The 16,574-nt window shown below is 40.7% G+C and overlaps 1 protein-coding gene across 1 annotated transcript in view; it reads right to left on the bottom strand.

Moving 5' to 3' along the window:
* Positions 1 to 16,574, bottom strand: part of ip6k1 (inositol hexakisphosphate kinase 1) — a 43,419-nt gene that overhangs the window by 11,847 nt on the left and 14,998 nt on the right. The window contains exon 3 of the mRNA XM_088917764.1: positions 1,812 to 2,211. Within this exon, the coding sequence (XP_088773890.1) occupies positions 1,812 to 2,034 (223 nt within the window). The 5' untranslated portion in view covers positions 2,035 to 2,211. The remainder of the gene's footprint in view (positions 1 to 1,811; positions 2,212 to 16,574) is intronic.

Here is a 16,574-nt window from a genome sequence, read left to right as displayed (position 1 = left end):
GACGGAAACTTTGAAATAGCACTCGCGTGGAATTAAGAGAGTGGTTGCATTAAAATGATTTGCTATACTGCTATAAAGCTGATCTACATTTTCAGCAAGGAAGTAGTAGTCTGCATTAAAATGATAAAACGTTTTATGAAGCTGCTAATGACCTGTTCAAAGGTATTTGCTCAGCAAACCTCCTACAGCTAATATTAGCCTTTTCTTCTCTATTAAAAAGAATATGCATCTCATAAATTCAGCCAGTCTGATCTCTGGCTCGATTAATACACAACAAAGACCTGAACCTGCAAGGGCAAGACAGCACTGACCAGAAAAAAAAAGGTCTGTTTTCTTGTTATCATTGGGGAATTTGCAAATAATAATCTCTAATGGTATAAAGTTCCACCTGGCCTACAAGTCTGCTTTTGCTCAGCATTGATTACCTCAACAATACTGCCAGATAATGGGATGTTCACGGCCAGTAAGAGAATAAGTGAAAAAGCACTGTGCCAGCTCCAGCCCTTAATTAAAAGCTGGGAGATGTTGCAGGCTAAATGCACCAGCTGGTGCCAGAGCCTTTGTTGGAGGTAATTTTTACTAGATGTCCTCCTACCAATATAACGACCGAGGATGCATGCAGTAAAGCACCAAATCCAAAAATGAAGCTGAAAGGAATTATTCAAATCCATCACACTCACTCAAGAGGCAGTAGTTGCAGACCTATTTTAAGCAGAAAATGTTTGTAAAAAATTAATTGTTAATTTAGAGATTTTGCCCTTGTTGCTTATGCTTGTGCAATCAAAAGATGAAATAATTTGAGCACCATTTATTAACATTGTATGGTTGCTATAGCCAAATAAATGTATAACTGAACTGAGTACAGGGTGAAGCTTATTTTTCATAAGGGGAGGCAAACTAAAAGAAAACCCTTTCAAGTGACTATTCATTAAAAATACATACATTTGTAGCCCCAATACTATTTTAATAATTTTGCATCAAAATCAAAGTATATTTTTTCTGAGCATATTGGTTGTCTTGGATCGAGTTATGCCTTTACCAATTATCAGCTTCTCCTTACAGGACAAGGAAATCATCGAGATGGAACAGACACACAAAATCGAAACCTCACATAAACCTAGACTCAAAATCATCATCATCAGACCACAGAACCACCAAACAGCAAGACATAGTTCTCTGAGCTTTGTTTTAACTCATCTGGCAAAAAACACAGGCTCTAACAATGAGGAGGGGATCATAATTACCCTGCCATCAGTTAAGCTCTGAACATTAGAAGTAGAGCAGGAAATTAGTTAGATTTGTTAAGGCTGATCTGGTATTATGCTGCAGAATGAAGCTCGCCAGCACTATGCCAAACTACTTATGAGTATGCAAAGAAACAAGTAAAGGTTTATTCCATGCTGAAAAGAGAAGAGAAGAAACAACGTTTCAGCTGTGGAGCCTTCTTCTGTGTTTTCCAAACATTGTGTTTCTTTTCTTCTCTTTTCAGCATGGAATAAACCTTTTCTTGTTCCTTTACAGCCTACGCATGCTGACGCAGCTCCCTACTTGAGCTACTCATGAGTATTTTTTTTAAACGGAACTAAAGATTGTGCAAAAACAAAAAGATTAATTTCCATCGTCTATTCAAATTATTTACGTGAAAGAGTGTTACACTGGCGTATCAGAATACCGTGCGATTCAGGTACAGTTGAATCGAGTTGAGCGGGCTTAGGTACAGTCAGCCTATTGGGAAAGAGGAGTGTTGCTTTACGAAGTGACCCTGCGTGCCCTTGTAGTGCCAGGAGTGCAGAGCGAAGCCCAGGGCTTACCTTTATACTCAGGGGTGAATTCCTTCATCTCAGGTGGCAAAGACTCGTAGAATCTCTGCTCCCGGGCAATCAGAGGCTTGCAGACAGTGTGGTCATCGTAGCGCATCATACTGGTGTGCCCGCCCACTTGGTGCACGAAAGGCTCCAGCAGCACTCCGCCACGCCTGCCTGGCCCCTGGCTCGCGCCGTGCTTGCCCACTTCCATGGTGTGCGAAAGGCACATGGCGTTGGCGGGCCGCGGGGCACTCTGGGCATGGGCTCGGGCGTGCAGACCGGGCGAGCGGGGGGCGCAGGGGGTTGGCGGAGATCGCACGCTGCCACCGGGTGGGGGAGGAGCCAGCCCGCCGGCCACGCCCGCCAGCCAGCCAATCCCGACTTGCGGAGCTCTGGAAGATGCCTCCTGCAAGACAGCGGACCAATAAGAGAAGAGTGGTGAGAACACTTATGGAACAAACATCACAAGACATTGAATGTACGCAGAATGTATCGTTAATAACAAGGGGACTCATTTTTCCATCCTTTACACACTCAAGCCAGGATGTATTTTCTGATACAGCACAATCCATTAGCAATGCCTCAGGATGAAATATGCCACTTTTCATGTTTTGATAACTGCCTGGGAACTCTCAAGTACCTTAAGCACTAAAGGCCTTATGGTCCAGACATTGCTGGTAAGAATCTGGTCTTTCTTTAGCTTACCGTGACAAACAAAGGCACACAGTTGACCTTGGCCTGTCAGGGAAAAGTGGAATGAAGCCAGCCAAATCATTCTAGTCTGGCAATGCAACAACAACCCCGTAGTTTGCCTACTGTGAGCCTACAACCCTGCCTACTGTATGTACCTACAAGCTAACTGCATTACCGGTCAGAGCCGGAGCTATCCTTCATCAGATGCCTAAGACATCTCACTGGTTACTTTGGGATAGAAATGTGAAGTAGCCAAGTAGATGCCCTGACAAGTGTTTTACAAGTGTATTACATAGTACACAGTGCTCTGGTAAGGAGGTTGTGGGTTCATGTGGAGACACATTGCTGTACCTTTGAGAAATGTAATCTCTTCAGGAAAGCAAGGTATATAAACTGGTATCTGTTCCTGCATATAATCAAAAGTAATTGCAAACTGTAAATGTATTAAAGTGTCAAATTAATTGTACATTACACTATACATACAGCATGCACACTGTAATATACTGTACCGTATATTAATACCGATACTGTGTATTAATAGTGTATTATTACACAACCTCATCTTACAGAGAGAAGTGATCTAAGAAGAAAAAACAACTGACCATTGCATTCAATTTCCAAAAGTCCTATTATCTAAGCCCTGCCCTTGCCTTGAACAATGTCAGATCACTCTCCAAAGCCCTTCACTTCCCAGGCACATATTCTCAACCCATTTCTTCTCAAACTAGCACCAGAAAGGTAAATCTGTAATGCATTACTTTCTTCTGCTTGTCCAAACAGTCTAACTTAAGGATGCCAAATCTCCTACAGAAGCACCCAATTCCTAAACACCTGGCTGTTTAAAAAAACAAACGTACAAAAAACATGCCAAAACGCCGAAAACCTCAATGTTATTATATTGTAAGACAATCCATAACATTTTATTTTATCTAATTAGGACACGTACATGATGGCGTGCAGACTCAGCATATGGCTGGAATTCATGATGACCTACAAGTCTGAAAAAAATCCCTTTCCTGTCGTGAAACATTTCCACAAGGTACTTATCTAATTGATTGGTTCACCCCTCAGGAATTGCACTCCAAGCACTTCCATGATGCTCGGTCAATTAAAACCTTTTGCACAAAATTCCTGCTGCACAAGAGGCAGTATCAAAGACTAGACAGGCGTCGCTCAGTCTCCCTCAGCAGCATATCGGAGGTAACTGCTGGACAGAGACTGCTCTCTTATGAGCTGAACTGGGTATGACTGGGCCTTTCACCCCTGACACCAAGTGTCTGCAACCACTGATCAATGTTCCTAAATATTGCAAAAGTTCGAGCACAGTTAGGAATGCGGGCAGGGCTAAAGTGACTTGGGAAGCTAAAATCTTATCTTGACAAGGCATTCGGTACTGCAGTGCATCAGGAACCTGATCGCATTGGCTGCTGCATTGAAACAATTAGGCGACAGAAATCTGACCAACTGCGCTCCTGCCTAATCTGATAATAACCGATCAGACATCTTATTAAGAGTAACCCTAATGCTACTGAACATCACCTGAGGGCCTCAGGCGGGGTCTGCATGATAAGCTGGTCACCATCGCTTTGGGAGAATGACAGGGGTATCTTGTTGCAACAGGCGAACCCAGGCCACTGTCTCTGGACTAAAGCCACGCAGAAGAAAAAGGGGTCCAGATTTCTCTCTGCCAGGAGTGCATAACTGGTAACTTGAGGGTTGCTGAGGCCTTTTGGCTAAGAGGTAATCTCTTAATCGCAAAATTAAACCAACCGATGTAACCTTTTCCTAGGTCTGGACTGCAAGCCCTCAAAGATCATAGTCAGCACATCCTGATTTAGAGCTTTAATCCAAAATCTTTGGAAGAGGAAAAACAGGTGTAGCATGCTTCAATAAGAGATATTAAGCATATCTCTCATTATTACAGTTAATAAAAAGTAGGAATAAATATTGATATAGGAACTAAACATTTACTGGAGAAAAACAGATTCAGCATTCATCTAACATTCATCATGTTATTTCCTCATTGTTTCTTTCTTATGATTAAAGAAAAAAGGCCAATTTCTTTCTCAATTAAATCCATTAGTTAAATCCCCCCTTTAAAAGGCAATGATCCAGTGTCTATGCAATACTGGGAGACCAGCCCAAGCAAAATCTCACATCATTGCACACATACAGTAATTAAATGGATTGAAATAAATGAACACAAATTAGGCCTAATTAGAGTCATACATACATCCCACCAATATTAGTGAAGTTCTGGAGCTATTTATTTTGTTAATCTAGACTTTACTGGTTTATTTTCCTACCAGAAATAAAAGCAATAACATCTTAATTAAATATGTATAATTAAAATGTTACAGTTAAATTATTTATCAGAAAGTTTTAAAACATTTACAAAAATTAAACAGTCATGGTTAAATGCATGTCCCAAAAAGTAATTTGCAGCATTACTTTTTTCGGAGGAAGATGCAATGCAAATTAACCTCCATGGGCACGTTTAACACCACCAAAAATAAAGAAAAAACAAACGATACCCAGTCACTCCCTTCCCCCTCGCAAAGTCATTGAGATGATAAGTTCAGAACCTGGCAGCAATGAGGAATGTAACTGACATCATTCTTGTATTCTGGTAGCTTGCAAATGATTCCTTGATCAGCTCTTTTGTTTAGTTTTGGTAGGGCTCTCCAAATTCTTGAAGGCTGGAATTCAGCCACACTATAACTGAATTAAATATTTTCTCCTTTAACAAAGACAGAAGGGAATTAAATGCTGAAAACTTAACAAAACCCACAGGTCTGACATATGCCCTAGACCAAAGCCTGGAGAGCCAACGCCGCCAATAAAATGTAACTGCTCATGTTAGCCCTGCATACCAGAATCTGTAAACTAGTGCGTTTAATATAAAAATAAAGGCTAGATTTTTTTAAAAAGTGGGCTGGAATTATCTACAACAAATCTTTAATGCAAACGGCCACCAGAAAGTATGGGAAAGAACAAAATATAACCCTGACAGTCCAAAGCTAATGTTAAATTTTTCAGGGCCGATACTGCACGTGACAGGTGACAATGCACCAGAGGCCACAGGTATTGTAGATCATGTGTTTTCCACAACACTACACTACACATCAGCACACACCAGTCTCAACAGACGTTAAGCTGCTAGAAAAAACTCGGTTTCATTTTTTATCCTATGGTTTCTCTGCTCCAAACAGCTTACAGAGTGTTCAAGTTTTCTTACTCTACCTCCTCTACTGTTACAAGCCCACCAACACATCTGGGCTACAATGTGTCCACAGGAGTAGCCTTCAGTAGTAGTTTGTCTCTAAGAGGCCAAATCATTCATTTTTAACTCATTTCTAATTTTTAATGAACTTTTAATGATGGACTCATTGCCTACAAATTGCAACAATATGCTGATATACAGTACAAATGCAATCAAATAATTACTAATATACAGACACAGAGTTTTATGGCAGTTTCTTTTTATAATTATTTCTAAACTATACTCTTTTACTTCTTGTTAATGAATGTGATATGGTTTTCAATTTTTCAATGAGTTGTAATTTCATTTCCACAATGAAAGGTGTGTTACACTTAAGAGGTGGTTGTACAATGTTACATGAACCAAATAACACAGTCTAGTCCAAATAAATAAATGAATCATTGTCAGTCCTGTATGACTACCTCATATTTTCTATTAATAATAGCTGGTGGATTCAGTTACATTAGGTATGGGCATCCAAGAGGGGGTTAGGTTAGGTTAAAGTTCTTCGAACAGGGCCAAGCTTTAAATCTTGTGATGCAAGACTGATCTTCACTTGCAGCAATATAATAATAGCTGAAAAGAATGAATCATCACTACCCCATCACAAAAGGGTTTCCAAGCAGTTTAGTGTTTGTAGGAGGTCCAACTACTGCTTTATATTGAGTTTGCATGTTTGCTGTTATGACAGGATTTATATATCATTGTAAGAGGAGGTGCTATCATTTTTTAAAAAATCTTACTGACAGCTTTGTCAACAGCAGTGAGAACTGAGTGCAGGAATGATTCATCACAAACCACTCGTCAGAAACATGCAAACCGAACCCACACCTGTCCTGCACACCCTTCAGCACTTTATTAGGCAAACAAACATGCACTCGGGGTTACAAACACCTACCTTTCCTGGTGGAAACAATACCCTGTTTAATAACACTAGATCCACTTCATCAAAAAGGTAGGAAGAAAAAATATCTTGGCATTAATGCTTTTTACAATCTAAATCTCGTGCACATTGAAAAGCAAAATTGTCAAATGAATCGAATTTAATATTAATCTAAAAAGTCAAAACTGATGAGCAATGCAAAGTAATACACTCCGTATAATTTACATCCTAAAGAAAGAAATATGAGATTCTAGTATTTTTCTAATGTTAAATTAGGCTGGTTTTGGTTTGCTTTTAAACAATACACACTGGTGCTTGCAGGACATTCAAAATGGAAAACGTCATGGGCATTAAATAGGCGTTAACACACCTAAGAATGAGCTTCATGCACACCCCCCTGTTCGGAACACTATGTTTCGTTGCTCTTGGCAGAAAATGGCAAGAGTTGACCAGGTCTGGGAGAAGACACACCAGCAGGCAGGAAGGCTCGTGTAATGATAGGACGTCATACAGCCAGCTCTATTCCCACCTGCATGCATTTCCTTCAGAAACCGTGTAGCCACAGGGAATTGGAAAGTCACAAATGTAGACAAAACCACAGCTGCTGGTTAAAGATCAATTCAGTAGAGGTAAAGCATTTTTTTTCATTTCTTTAAATCCCTGAGGATGGCACAGTGAACATTTTCACATTCACCTTGACGCTGAAATCCTCGAATGACAGAAGGAATCTGAGATGGAAGGCATGCGAGTGTTCGGTGATCTCCTTGCCAAGCTATATTCCCTTTACACCTGACAAACTGCATCAGCAGACGTTGCCATGTTACTGAATATTTAAGGAGTGAGTTCAACCACTGCAGCTCAAAAGCAAGGCGACCCCAACTTGGAGCCTCCTTGGACAAGATCTTTCCATGTTCACTAAAATCCCAGTTTTTATTTTTCCAGAATGTAGCTGTTGATACCTTGTACAACATTGTGGCATTCCGATTTGTGGCGGGATTACCATTTTGAGCTCAGTCGCTAGGGGATAGTGCCATGAGTTGTAATCCCTGTACGTGGGCAGTCAAATTCATTTCAGACTTACAATTTACCACAACGCCAGTGGATTTCACTTTCCTCAAGTCATGCGATGGAGTGTTAGAAGCTACGGCTGAATTCTGTGAATTGGACCACAAGCTTCCCATAGTCCTTCAAGGATCACTTTCTCTGCGTTTTCTACACAATTTCTTACAGCTTCCTATGGTATCATTACAGCCTCATCAACACCCCTCACAACCAACTAATCATCTCGCCCACATCTTCCTTTAATTCACTACAAGCTTTAAAAAGGTTTGCTGCACACTACTCAGATCTTTTAGTAGTATTAGTTTTTCCTCATCAATACTTTTAATACTCTATATATTTACGTTTTCTGAACACTTAATAGTTTTTTATATTTTTCCATGACATTTTGTTCCCAGGCTTAGAAATTATGTTTACAGTTTTCTGGTACTGGATCCCTGCTTTTTATAGAAATGAGCAGGCTTTAAGGGTATCCAGAGAATGTAGTCAGGAGCTCCAATGACAAATTGAGCCAGAATTCGGTAGCCCAAGCCATCTCTCAAAGGAAGAAAAAAAAAAAACACTCTTGGACATGCATTATGCCCGGTGCGTAACTAGAGATCCTGGTGATGTCTTCTGAGTGCCTTCAAAGCCCTGGCTCTGGTCCAGCAAGACCTGCGTATTGATTTCAGTTTCTAGAAAGAGAAACGGGGTAAAGGCTGTGACGTAGACGTGAAAGGAAAAAACCCAGCCTTGTGCCACAGTTCACACAGAGGAATCACCAGTTTCTGCCCTTCAATGACACCGGCTACTCAATCAGAAAATCTGCAGGGCAGCCTGGTCACTCAGGAGGAAACTGGAAAAAATCCATTGAGCCTCCGTCATCTAAGTGAGGTCCAGTGAAAATTGAAAAACCTCCCTGAAAGTGTACAAGGCACAGCTAAAGCTGAATATTGTATGGAAATGAAGAAGGCATTTCCCTCAACAAGTCAAGGCTTTGCTTTCCGGTCTTTGAATAAAATGTTGTATAGTACACTGCTTGAATGACTGAACTAGTCTGAACAAGACAAAGAAAGTCTTACAAAATTGTAAAAAATCCATCGGGACTGGCCAAATTCCACTGTGCAGTTTATTGCTTGCACATAATCCATTGCAGTCTATTCAATCTAACGGATAACAAAAGATTTAACTACTCATACAGTGGCTGTACAATTCTTATAATGTATAAGTCATTATCTTTCCTTAGTGAGTAAATGACCGAAAAAAAAACAGTAGTAGTTGTCTATAAACCTTTACCACCTAAGACCATAAACCTCATCATAGACGCGTGGAAGTCATGTGCTTGCACTTACAGTACATGGTACCAGTTCCTAAGCCCCACCCCCAATGAACTTTCAGACCTTCAGACAGGTAGATAAGTGCATTACACTGTCAAGGAGACCAGACAGGTAAGAGTGCTTAGACCTGTTGAGTTTTATTAATAATAATAATAATAATAATTCCTTATACTTATATAGAGCATTTCTGGACACTCCACTCGAAGCGCTTTACAGGTATTGGGTACTCCCCTCCACAATGTGTAGCCCCCACCTGGATGATGCAACAGCAGCCATAGTGCATCAGTACACTCACCACACATCAGCTCTCAGTGGGGAGGAGAACAGAGTAATGAAGCCAATTCAGAGATGGGAATTATTAGGAGGCCGTGATTGGTAAAGGCCAATGGGAACTTTGGCCAGGATGCCGGGGTAATTGCCTTAGAGCTGTAAAGGAGTCCTGTGTTCTCCAATAAGAGATACGGATTCAGTCGCTCATAGTAAGGAGAGGGATTGGTCAGTTGTGGCCAGGACCTTTGTTTTGCATAACCCTTTGCATTTGACTAAAATGGCCTTGCAGATTTGTTTAACAGAGTACCTAAAGTACCTTGCAGTAGGAAAAGTTTATACTAATTCCTGATCACTCTGATCTTTCAGTCCTAGAGAGGTGGACTAGACTAGTCCACCTCTCTCCCATTGCCCTTTCCTACAGCAAATTAAAAGACTTTTAAAGGACCTGTTGTTCTTCCACTATTTAAACAAACACAAAATTACAAAATATCTGAAAAAAGAATTGCCCGTTGCCCTACTAACTTCATGCTATTTGTCAAAGCAGTGTCACCCAATCTCAGCAACCACTGCTGTTAACACACAAACGGCTCAAAGTGTTCAGTGAAGACACGCTCGTGCATCCTAGAGTTTAAAAGCAAAATAAAAAACAGGACATAAACGTGATCAAAAATGCTGCATTGTTTCCTGTTTATTGAAAGTGACCAGTTTAACCACCTTATTTGGACAGCACATGTGTGCCCTTCTGAGGCTACGTGCAGGGTTATGGTTTACAACTGGACCGGGGATGAAAAATCCTGTCATATCAATGGACACCCATATTCCTGACGAATGTCCCAGGGCCCAGAGCCAGAGCTAATAAAGCAAAATTGGCTGCTCGCCATTCTCCCTAGACTGCCATAGCTCACAGGCCTGATCCATCAGTGCACAGTTACTGGAATTCACTTTGTCCTTCTCGGTGCATTTTAACATAATTACACAGCAATCTGTTCAGCTTTTCTCTTTGATGCCTTTAAACTTACAAAAGCACTACTAATGGTATCAGTCTATCCTTTTGAAACATGCACAAGGGAAGATCTGGCAAATCAACAGTCCACACTTACAAATGTAATTTCTGCAATTTTTTTATTTTTAAATCCTCCCCTACAAATCCAGACAGAAGTTTAGATCTCCTCTTTCTCCCATTAATACCTGGTTAAAAGTATGCTCTCTATAAAAAAACTTTTTCTTATTAGCGTCTGAGTTGACAATGAACGACAGCAAAGAATTGTCAGCTCTTTTTGTCATTTTCCACTTTGCAAATCTAGGGTACGGTAATACAGTTCTCCAGGCTGCTGTGCAATCAGGTGGCAGACATCAGAGTACAAGGTGTGCTGTTCTGGAGTTATCTGATAAGTGCTGCACACCTGCAGAGGCTTTCTAGTCAAGTACGAACATCATTTAAAAAAATTAAGACATCCTGGTCAACCACTTCTTTTCTAGATTTTGAATGTTATGTTTGATCTGCTGAGACTTCAATGCAGTCCGACACATGAGTGATTAGCACTATAGAAAAGAAGGGTATTGTTTTCAACTTACTCTAGAAGCCATCGGATAACCGCACGTCTGCAATGTCATAAATGGTGGGTCTGAGGCTTCTGAAGTGATATAAAGCAAAGTTTTCCTTTCTCTTCTTTTGCAGCGATTCCACTCTACATGGACCGGACACTTTCCCTTACAAGCTCGTCAGAGGCAGGGGTACCGGTGTCCATACTAGAAGACACAATTGCCAGCTTTTTTTGCCAGCAATTTTTTTGTGCAATTGCCAGCTACTGTATCAGCAGAAAAAAAACCCCCCGCTGAAGGATGATTTTCCTTCATGTGCTGTGTTTATCACTTGAAAGAAGGCAAAAATGCATGAAGCTCCCTACCCCTTCCCAGAAACTGAATACGTTACGGATGTGTGCTATTGTTTGGAATTGCACACACCTCGGTCCCCAGCCCCTCTGCTTTTAAATGGCTTTCTGGGTCCTGTCCGTCCGCGGTTCGAGATCAGCTAGTTTCGTGCCCAAGCTGCATAAGTTCCTAGTTCCTTCCCTATATTCTGAAATTCACCATTTTAATTTGAATCAAAACTTGCAGAATTTTTAGGCCAGCACAGTGTATTTCTCTGAAATGGATAAGAAGGGCCGTAACTAAATTTGAACACTGCAAGGGTCCAACTCAGTTTGCTTTGACAAAAGCATTGCTGGTCAACAGTCCTGTACATATGAATATTCCATTTGCAACTTGAGCATACTAAAGTCCCCTGCTGATTTTGCAAAAAAAAGCAGGCTATTGCTTTGAAAGCAACAGGGTATATATATATTGCAGGGGATTGTGATGGGTTATCAGGTCCTGCTGACATGATAACCTATTAAAAAAAGAGATGGGGGGGGGGTCTGGTCAGTCAGAAAATGTTCTGTTTCAATCTATGGAGCAAAACATCCCACAATTCAATCTGAACTACCAAAGCACAGCTACTGTAAAGTGAGCTTTGAAAAAACAGTGTATAATCAATGGCTGAGAACTATTAACCAGCTTTGTCCTGGGAGAGGTTTTGAGCGTCACATTCTACGGTGCTGACCTTCTGGGATGGTGATCCTGATGGATTAGTGCAGGGTTTCCCCCTCTCATTTCCAGAGCTGCATAACCTCATTCCTGGCATCTGTTAACACATTGGGGATGTCTTCATTACAGTGTACAGGGCACGCATGTCACTGCCTCTTGGCTGCTCTGTGCATGGCATATGGATGGAGACTCCATAACTACAGTGTGTTCATTATGAGACTCAAGGGGAACGGAGGGCTGGTTAAGCTTACATCTCCAAAAACAAAATCCTTCCTCCTGCTATTCATCCACACACTCTCCAAGCTGACAGTGAGTCATTAGATCTGTATCTATGTATAACTAGCTAAATTAGTAGGAGAGCAATGGGTGGGGAAAAGAGAGTTAACTAGAGGTAATCACAGCAATCGGATTCTAAAATTTACTTCAGTTATCACTGCAAACTGCGACACAAACATTTCCAATACCCATTAACTGCACCGCATCTCAAGCAGCAGTAGTGGTACAATGGCTTTGTCTGGATTGCTACTGAAGTCATGCATGGCTGCTTTAGTGAGTGAAAACTCCAAGCACATACACAATTATAGAGATTGCAGATAAACTACCACACTAATTGTGTTTGTGGTGCACTGATTAGCATACATTTGTTAACTTACAAAAAAAAGTCATATGTTTAAGGCCACATACCCATATGCATGCAATGCAATACCTTACTGGGAGTGCTAGATCGACTTCTCCATTACACCGTGCCTATTCCAGCCCATTACCGTAGAGTATGAAATGGACGCATCAGACATTCATTTGATATCTCTAAGTCTGCAGGCTGCGATTATTAAATGACAAGTCAGGAAAGATTTCATTGGATTTTTCTGCAGTCACTGAAAGTACTAAAACAATCACCATGCCCAAGGGCTCTCCATGCAGCAACCACCACATTGATCTCACACACACCATAACAATCTAGCATGTCCACATATCTATACTTACAGGACTCTGTGCTTATGCAACAGATGTCTGGCAAAGATGCTGCATCTCATTCGAAAAATGTATGCAGCTGGATTGAAGCAAGCACCCTTCCTCCACCTCGATACTGTATCCAATATTCACACAGGCACAGTAAGAATTTGACCATATGTTTTTTCAAATGCGGGTAAAATGTAAGCAAAGGAGCATGTTAATTGAAGGTGTTTTCCAATAAAAAAACATTCACATTAGTGGAAAAGACTTCAGAAATACACAACTGAGATACTTCTGATATAAGACGTGGGTTTAAAAGGGTGATCAGTCCCCGCAATTGGTGGTTCCTACTATTCAGTGTTTCCATGCACACAGACATCCTGAATAACACACTATTTGAACGCATGCATTTGCACAGCTGACAACTCAGGAATTTTAACAAGGTGAGGCTTTATTAACGGGAGCAGTTGGAACTCAATCAGTGTAAAATGTACTGTACTCTTCAAGGGTACACAGCGCCTCGCTGATTGCAAAGCACATGGAATTCATCAAAAGGCCACAGATGTATTCCCACCGTGAGTAAACAGGAGCGTCTAGCTGTGAAAGGAAAAATTAGGCAGGTCTGAGAGGGTTTGCAACCGCAGACCTCAAGATCTTTCCAGCCAGCTTTGAAAATATGACATTTAACAAAAGGCACAGCACAACCTGAACTAACTGTAAGTGTAGAATTCTTTTTAACAAACACCAAAATAGCAAGAAAGCTACCAGGTTTCATTTTTGGTCATGGAAATGCCCATCACCTGCCTGGCAGCCAGTTAGCAGCTAGTTTATTCTTTTTCAATTTTAGTTATACGAATTTTGTTCAATGTTACAGCTAATTCATGTGTACAACACCAACAGCTTCTTATCCTAGGGGGTTATTTTGCATGTTTTTGCACTGTTTTGGGATTTAAAACTGTGTGGCAGAAAAGTATATCAAATAGGTGGGCTGCTTTCGTTTTTTCATTAACTGCTTTACAGGAGAGCCAGGATCTATTACTCTGTTGCTTTAAAAAAACCACAAAGATGAGGGGGCGGTGTTTTCAGCAGAGTACACATCCCACAGTTTCGCACAGGCGAATAGATTTGAAGTCACTAAGAGTTTGTATAGCTGCAGTGCAAAGAAAGCCCTTATTATAAATCTTAAAGCAATATTCCCAAAGATTCCTGGAAGGACTCATTTGAACTCAAGACCATCTCCTCTTTCTCTGTCAGGTGAAACCGAGACCTCTTCTTACAGATTTGAGCAGAAAATGATATCCAGGAGCAGCAAAGACCACAGCAATGTCACACAGTATTGTGCTCTGCTTGACACACCAATTGTAACATTCAACTCATATTACATTAGTGTATAGGGACCTTCATTGTAAAGGGAGTAGTACGCAAACATAAAGCATAAAGAGGCAGCCATCTTCCTAATGGTGAAAGAGATTACAGAGTAGATCATTCCACATTACAGTATATTAAAAATAGAGAAGGTCCTACTGTTTTATCTCATCGAATGCTCGGAAACGCATCAATTGTCTTCGGAATCATGATCTTTTAAACCACCAAGGACATACCTTCAGTCCTGAAACACAAATAATCTTTCAGAAGGTGAGCTTTACGCTCTGAAAACTAGGCAATAAAACAAGCTCAAGATCACCACACCGTCCTGTATTTGCAAGATATGATTTATCACATGAAACAAAGGGTTTCATAACAATGGGTTAGAGTATGATAAGGAATAATAGCACAGTTATCTTACATTATTCATCTTCAAGCAACTAAGGAGATCTACCTAGGAACATATTAAGACACAACAGACCCAGATTTAGGGCAGGTGTGACAGGAAGCTCACTGTTAAGTCTCGGTCTGTCCAGGAACAAGCCCTTGGCCCTGCACTTGGTTTTTGTTTTTCAAGGCAGACTGGTACTGTACACTGTGACTTTTTAAAGAAAACACCAGGGGCTGAGGCTCCTCTGCAACACGTGGTGCACAGAATACAGATTTAAGTCCAAACCTAGACCTGTTGCTTATCACCAACGTACTCTCCATAGGGGCAAAAGCTCTTAATGCTCTAGCAAGGACTAGTTTCGGAGGGAGCCAAAGACACTGTCCTAACCTTATTTTATTATGGAAGAAGGTGGAAGCATGATCAAAGCACAAAACATGACAGAGATGCATTAGACGACAATAAAAGATTAAGGGACTCCATGCGCTCAACTGACTAGGTTTCTCTTTAAAGAAAGACACTACTAGTCTCTGGTCTTTGTTACAATGACAACATCTGCCTCACACTCACAGCAAGCACTGTGGTTGCCTGCTGCCTAATGATAAACACAGACAATAAGAGTAAGCAATGTTACACAAACCGAACGAAAATGACAAATGGCAAACTCACCAAGCCGTCTTACTGAAATCTAAAACCGATCTGCAATCTTCAGGTGCACCCAGAGTATTGAGCAATTCATTTAAAAGTACTGCAAGTTTCACTTAAATGTAATCTCCTATCAAGACACCAGCACAGCACAAAATGCCTCTCATTAGTTCATAACAGTGGAGTTATACGCAAACATTACAAAATGTTTGTATCGTCAATAATAACGCATGAACAGCACCACAGCCAGAGAAGATCAGAAGGGAAAAAACCAGAGGCACTTTATTCGCAGACGGAGAAGGGAGACACTGTTAAAAGATGAATAAGGAATACTCCTTCACACGTAGGATTTTATGGAATTACAATCATACCAGTTCTATTTTTATCTGCAGTGTCTGTATATCTTTTCCAGAAACCCTGTCCACTGTGGTATCAAGAATTTTGGAATCCTCAGCTCCACATCTCAAACACAGTCTTTATCACACCTGGAAGCCTAGGTTTCCAAAAAAGATGCAAAAATGCAAAGTGAAAAATGAACTCAGAGAAACTTATCCTATGGCCTAATGAGTAAACTAGTTTTAAAAGCCTGTGTTTTCTTGAGAATAGTAAAAATAAAATGAGTGTGGGAAATGTTGCAATCCCTTACAGGATCTTCTCAGCCAGCGGGGTACATTTCACTTAACCGGTCTTTTCAAACCCTCACCTTTTAATAAACTTCTGTGCCTTCTGTTCATCAGAAATAAGCACATCTGTATTTTCTGCATCAGAAGCTGGTGCTTGAAGCTATATAAAAGCTCTCCTCTCTGCAGGTCTGCAGACTGTAACGCACAGCGCTGAATTGGGTTTATTTTTAAATCAAGTGGTTGAGAGCACAGGAAGCGAGGTTCCTGTCAGGTAAGATTAAGCTTAAAAAACAAAGCAAAACAATCAACAGACAGCCCCTGGAAGCAACAGCTACCGTATACCTTCTTAATCATACAATAAGCACACATCTTCTTTCCTAAACTACAGTAATTTACATACTATGCATATTATGCATATCATCACAAACCAACACCTGTACAAAACTTTTAAAAACCACAAATCAGACCCAGTGGTCTGTGTCTTTATCTCTCCGTTCATACTACTACTCGGTGCCTGAAATGACAACAAATGTTCAGATTTGCAAAATCAAATATATTTGTGCCTTGCTATCCTTTCCAAACCATTTTTCAGTGCCTTTAGAGTTTAAGGGTGAACCGTAAAAAACCTACTGAAGTTCACATTAATGTGTAGTGCACATGAATCCATTACCAAGCACACCTAAAGAGCAGCTGCTACTGGTTATTATGGCACTGAAGAAAACCAA

The sequence above is a fragment of the Atractosteus spatula genome, chromosome 5 (genome assembly GCF_055471065.1).
Source record: "Atractosteus spatula isolate fAtrSpa1 chromosome 5, fAtrSpa1.hap1, whole genome shotgun sequence".
Classification (NCBI taxonomy): Eukaryota; Metazoa; Chordata; class Actinopteri; order Semionotiformes; family Lepisosteidae; genus Atractosteus; species Atractosteus spatula.
Note: the sequence above shows the minus strand (reverse complement) of the source record. Positions and strands in the feature narration are given on the sequence as shown.